This window comes from Lepisma saccharinum, chromosome 27, assembly GCF_977018435.1.
Source record: "Lepisma saccharinum chromosome 27, izLepSacc3.1, whole genome shotgun sequence".
Lineage (NCBI taxonomy): Eukaryota > Metazoa > Arthropoda > Insecta > Zygentoma > Lepismatidae > Lepisma > Lepisma saccharinum.
The window spans coordinates 28,249,800-28,256,686 of NC_139255.1; the positions used below are offsets into that span (position 1 = coordinate 28,249,800).

A 6,887-nucleotide genomic window follows, 5' to 3' on the forward strand; every position below is an offset into this window, starting at 1 on the left:
CAAGAGCGACCTGGACAGCCAAAAAAATTTGAAGACGAAGAATTGAGAGCATTGATCGATCAGGATTCGTGTCAAACGCAGGAAGAACTTGCAGAAGCGTTAGGCGTTGATCAAACAACAGTTTCCAAACGCCTCAAAGCCATGGGAATGATTCAAAAGATGTCACATTGGGTTCCACATGAATTGAAAGACAGAGACAAGACAAAGACAGAAAACATATACTGATGTATAGTGGAGGAGAAACTGGTAATAATGGTACAGGTTTCCTAATCCAAAAGTCTATTAAACCAAGTATTATTAACTTTACAGCAATTAATGATAGGATGTGCTCAGTCAGAGTTAGAGCAAAATTCTTCAATATCACAATGTTTTGTGTGTATGCCCCCACAGAAGAAGCAGAGGAGAAGGAGAAAGATGCTTTTTACTCAAAATTAGAAGAAGAAATAAATCATGTACAAAGACACGATGTAAAAATCATATTAGGGGACTTAAACGCCAAAATAGGAAGAGAAGAGATGTACAGAAGCATAATTGGCAAAGAAAGCCTGCATGAAGTAAGCAATGATAACGGAATGAGATTGATAGACTTTGCAAGCAGTAAGGAAATGGTAATTAAAAGTACTTGGCTTCCACGAAAAGATATAAAAAAGGAGACCTGGGTGTCTCCAGACGGCCGCACAAAAAACCAAATAGATCATGTTATAATAGACAGGAGACATGCCACAGATATTATGGAGATCAGTAGTCGTAGAGGTGCTGATGGTGACACAGACCCCCATCTAGTGAGAATCAAGTATAGACAGAAAATTGATGTGAAAAGGTCAAAAAAGGAAAGTAAGAACATGAAACATAATGTAGAGGAACTCAGGAATGCCAGAGTAAGAGAGGAATACCAAGAAAAACTTATGGAGGCACTAGAAACCAAAAAGGATATATGGGAGAAAGGAGAACTGGAATGTAAGTGGGAAATACTAAAAACAGTAATAGGTAAGGCAGCAGAGGATACATTGGGAAAGAAACAAAACAAGAAGAGAGAACAGTGGTTTGATGAAGAATGCTCAATATTAATACAGGAGAGAAACGATGCCAGAAAAAGGATGCTTCAACGGAGAACAAGACAAGTAGTGGAAGAATATAGAGAAAAGAGGAGAGAAGCAGATAAGACATGTAGAGCTAAGAAAAGACAGTTTGAGAGAAATAAAATAGAAGAGTTAGATGAAATGAAAGATAGAAATGAGATACGAAAGTTCTATGAGAGAACAAGAGATCTGAAGAAAGGATACCAACCCAGAGCGGTTTTCTACAAGGATAAAGAAGGAAACCTCATTGGAGACAAAATAAAGATGATGGAAAGATGGCAGGAGTATTTCTGTGAACTACTTAACGGAACCAATGAGGAGAATAAAGAAGAGGGGAAAAGTAATGAAGAGGAAGAAATAAGTGAGGAAGAGATGGAAGAGATAATACCAAGTTTAAAGGAAGTAAAAGATGCAATAAAGTCTCTAAAGAATAATAAAGCGCCAGGAGAAGATGGCATAGAATCGGAGCTGTTGAAATATGGTGGAGAGGGAGTGAAGAAGGCCATATATGAAGTGATAGAAGAAGTTTGGATAAAAGAAGAAATGCCCAGAGACTGGACAGTAGGAATAATATGCCCGATACATAAGAAAGGTGATAAAGCTAAGTGTGAAAACTACCGCGGAATAACACTACTGGATGGAACTTATAAAGTATTTGGTAAAATTTTAGCAACACGATTGGAAGATTGGATGGAAAGAATCATGGGAGATTACCAAGCAGGATTTAGAAAAAATCGCTCCACGATGGACCAGATATTTTTACTGCGTCAAGTGTTGGAGAAGTTCTATGAGTATAAAAAAGAACTTCGCCAACTATATGTCGATTTTAAACAAGCATATGACAGCTTGGAAAGAAATAAGATCTACAGTATAATGAAAGAGTTTGGGATCCCAAGGAAATTGATAAGACTGACAAAAATGACAATGAAGACAACGGAATGTAAAGTCAGAGTAGAACAGGAAATGACAAACATGTTTAAAGTAGAGAAAGGACTGAGACAGGGAGATTTACTTTCTACAATACTATTTAATTTAGCATTGGAAAAAGTAATCCGACAACTACCAATCAACCCTGGAGGAACAATATTAAATAGACTAACACAAATAGTAGCATATGCAGATGATGTAGCTTTAATAGCAAGGAATAAGCAAGCTATGGAAGAGAGTTATCAAGTATTAGAAGAGAAAGCTCAAGAACTAGGACTGGAAGTGAACACAAATAAAACAAAATATATGAAGATGGGAAATCCAGAAAGAGGCAGAAGAGAACCTTACATAATAATAAATGGAAAAGAATATGAAAGGGTGGAAGCCTTTAAATATTTGGGCTCAATAATAACAGCAGATAACAAGACAGCTACAGAAATACAGGAAAGGATAACATGTGGAAATCGATGCTACTTTTCTTTGCAAAATGTGTTTAAATCTAAGAATGTTAGTAGGAATACAAAAATTAAAATATATACAACAATATTAAGACCCATAGTAATGTATGGTTCAGAAAGTTGGGTGATGTCGGTAAGAGAGGAAGATTGGTTGTTAAGGTGGGAAAGGAAAATACTTAGAAGGATATTTGGAGCGGTAAGAGATAAAGAGGGATGGAGAATGAGAACAAATATGGAAGTACAGGAATTATTTAACCAGCCAGATATTGTAGTGAAGATCAAACAGGGTAGAATACGATGGGCTGGGCATGTTCAGAGGATGGAAGAAGCACGGGTTGTCAAGAAAATATTCAATGGAAAACCGGAAGGGAGAAGGAGAAGAGGTAAGCCCAGGAAAAGATGGATAGAGGACGTGGAAGAGGACTTAAGAAGATTAGGAGTCAAAGGATGGAGAAGAAAAGCAGAGGATCGAGACGAATGGAGAGAGGTAGTCAGGAAGGCCAAGGACCTACATGGACTGTAGCGCCAACCAGTAAGTAAGTTTTGCATCGCATTGTTACTGGCGATGAGAAGTGGATCCATTACGAGAACCCGAAACGAAAAAAGGCCTGGGTGAAGCCAGGTGAACCAGGTCCATCACAACCGAAACGAGATATTCACTGTGCAAAGGTTATGCTGTGCATATGGTGGGATATGAAAGGTGTGGTGTACTATGAGCTGCTGCAACCGGGTGAAACTATTAATGGAGAATGTTATCGACGACAATTAATGCGTTTGAAGCAAGCTCTAGTCAGGAAACGACCAGAATGGGAGAACAGACATGATAAACTTATTTTTCAACATGATAACGCTCGCCCACATGTCGCAAAACCGGTCAAAACCTATTTAGAAAATGTCGGATGGGAAGTTTTACCCCACCCGCCGTATTCACCAGACGTTGCTCCTTCGGACTACTACTTGTTCGATTGCATGAATAACGATTTAATTGGACAGCGGTTCACTTCTTCAGAAGATATCGAAAAATGGGTCTGACTGGATCGCTTCAAAGGATGAGGACTTCTTTCGCCACGGAATCCGTAACTTGCCTGACAGATGGGCGAAAGTGGTGGCTCGCGATGGACAATATTTTTCTTAAGGTATTTATGTATTTTGTGTTTGAACTACAGCTTCAATGCGTGCGTAACAACAGCACGAATTAATTCCTAGACCAAATATATATATACAAATAATGAAGGAGACAGTAAACACTTACCACACGAATAGAAATAATTCAATATTTCGCGATTTACACCCTCATCTGTCAAATCTGCGGCAACTTCTACCTAGGCGAAACCTCCACCCCCTTGAATCTAAGGATAAATAATCACCGTTCCTCCACCCAAAACTCCGATTTCACAGTTGCCATCCACACCAACAGCCATAACACCACCTTCAATAACTGCTTCCCTGTTGCCATCATCCACCTTTTACCCCCCCGCTCTGACACATCTTTCCACAGGCGATGGGAAAGGGCCTATATAGCAGGCATGCACGCCACTATACCCCCCGGACTCAACCTAACCAACCAGTAACTCTTTCCTCTCCTCCCCGAAACTACCCACCCACCTTACAGTAAACACTGGCTAAAGTATTTCGTGTTTCCTTTCAACTGTTTCTGGCAACACTGACCGTAGAGACGCTACGGTCAGTATTCTGTGCCTCTACTCAAAGTGTCGTCGATCTTTTATCTACCTTCTTGAAAATGCGACTCAAATCGCGAAATATTGAATTATTTCTATTCGTGTGGTAAGTGTTTACTGTATCCTTCATTATTTGTATTTATCCACCCTTCTGGCACCATTTCTAACCCTATTCCTGTGTGTGTGTGTATATATATATATATTTTAATCGTGACTTGTCTACTACACCTTTTCAAAAGGCTGATCGCAGCAAATGAAAGAGATGATCAGATGAAGCAAAACCCATTAGAAGATCCATAGTGTGGAGGCAAAAATTGTAGCCATATAACTTTCCTTCCCCAGATGGGCAATGTTGAAGAGCTACTTCACTTGTAAATCTGGATTCATTTGTTTCATGTACACCAGCAGAAAATTCTTAGGAAACAAAGGAATAAAACTTTTTGGAAAACTAAAAATCATGTGAGAAAATTATCTTTCTCAAACATAGGTGCTGACTTTGGAGTACCGCCACTTGCTGCTCTTTTGAAATTGGAGCTGGCATTTTGTTGTATTACATTCAGTTGTGTGTGTTGATGTTCATTGAGTCTTAGTCATTAAAAAGTCAACTGGCCAAATTATTGAAATATGTTCAACTATGCTGTGTTGCCCTATAATAGTAATAACAGAATCAACAAGGTGGCTGTCATTGATGATAACACTTGCATGCCACATGTTTGGCATAGGATGGTCTGCACTTAATCAAAGTGTTATAAGGAAAGGAGGGGCTATGTATACTGTTTTGTGTGATGCTGAAAATGTACTATGTTTTCATTGAAAATCAATTCTGTATATATTTCCACAGATTATTGTCTTTCTTGTAAATATTGTAATGATTCCAATTTGGTTATTTTCTCTTGCTCAGTTGCTTTTTTAATCTAACAATATTACTGATTTTATTTTATTTTACAAAATCCAAAACACAAATTGATCTATTTCTTATGTAGCATGTATTATTATTTTCTTATACCTTTGCCTATACAACCACAGCTATATTTTACATGTAATAATTATATAAAAGCTCACATGTATATTATTATATCAAGATCTGTAATTAATGTAAATATGACAATCCTGCATTCAAAATCATTGTGTTATTTATTTCATGTGTATTTCCTAAATTTCTATATCTAAAAACCAATTTCAAATATTCAAACATGGGCACTTTGTAGTGTGGAACAAAAATACTTTATGGCAAGTTCAAGAAATACCAGTGGAGTGTGGCACATTGGATTTTGATTCCACCTCCTTACGTAACCTTTATATACCCTCTTGCCAGTTAATATCACAAATGGTGATAAAAGTAGGAAAGAATGGGTATAGGTTTTATTTACAATACATTTAGAGAAACAGGTGCTCCATCATCTGTGTTGCTGATGGTGTGAATGTGCAGTGCCATGATAATGTGACTGACACCAGCATTGTGTCAGTCTTTGTACACCCTAATTTTCAAATTTTGTATGGAGCAACTCGTGATTGAGTGAAATGATTTTGTTCAGTAGCAAAATTTTCAGGTGTGTTTACACCATTTCCCATTGAGACCTTAAATTGGTGGCATTCTCATGTTAGAGATTTAATTTCAAATGCAACATGACTGTCATTTGAATTTTGTAGGCTTTCAAAGGGTCAGAAAAAAAAATTTCTTCCAGTGTCTCAAGCACCTCTATTTTTTTTGGGGGGGGATAAAAAAACGTTAAGCTGTTTGTTTGTGCACATTCACGGACAAGTTGTTGAATGCCATGTTTTAAGGAAGTCGTGTTAGAGTACACGTCATGCTGTTTCTTCCATTCGTGGCTACTGTATAAATAATATCTACATAGGAATGGTTCTCATGAAAGGCTTTCGGGACTTGCTATTGAAATAGGTGATTAAAAAGAATTATCGATGTATAGAATGCTATTTATTTCTATTGTGGCGAAGGAGAGAGAGCAACATGGAAAGTGTAACAAGTGTTTGTTACTTGTGAGAAAATAACGGATGAGCATGGAACATTCTCGCCTGCATGTATTTAATCGCAATTATACAAAGAATGATGCATATTTCTACAGCAGCGAGAAATGTGATAAAATATATTTGACAACCATAAAACATACTCCCTCTGTCCCATAATTATAGTCCGGTATGCCAAAATGGTAGTACAGGAAGGACAGGCGAAGCGGCAAATGGAAAGCACAATTTGTACTGATCCTTGAGTAATAAAGTTGTATGACTCATTCCCGTGTTTCATGTTCTTCTTCTGTATACACCAATGTTACAGTTTGAATATCGGGCAATTATTATGAGACAACAAACAAAGGTGTACCGGACAATAATTATGGGACAGAGGGAGTAATATTTTGTATTGATCTAAATTTACATGTGCAATTTCAGACCATTCAAGAATTCCAATAGCAATGCTGTTCAACAGCTTTCAATTGTCTACTTTAAGCATTCAAATGAATGGCTTGTTCAGGATTCAATTGATCGTGTACAGCTTTCTTTGTGCCAAATTAGCTGTGTATTTGAGGATGGAATCTCTATTCTGGGGCAGGAAAATACAGGGCACCTACATTTTAAAATCATGTTAAAAAAATTAATTACCATACTTGCCAGTATATAAGACGAATCCCTTTTTAGACCCATTTTTGGGGAAAAAGCATTATCACTTAATATTATATCTAATGTATAGTATTTCAAATATAAAGTAATACAGTAGACCTACGTATTAC

The 6,887-nt window shown here is 37.3% G+C and overlaps 1 protein-coding gene across 1 annotated transcript; it reads left to right on the plus strand.

Moving 5' to 3' along the window:
• Window positions 1-515: 515 nt before the first annotated feature.
• Window positions 516-6,570, plus strand: LOC145980209 (uncharacterized). Its single transcript, XM_083113234.1, has 2 exons — window positions 516-1,640; window positions 6,550-6,570. The coding sequence occupies exons 1-2, from the start codon at window positions 516-518 to the stop codon at window positions 6,568-6,570; spliced, it is 1,146 nt and encodes a 381-aa protein (XP_082969360.1).
• Window positions 6,571-6,887: the final 317 nt, after the last annotated feature.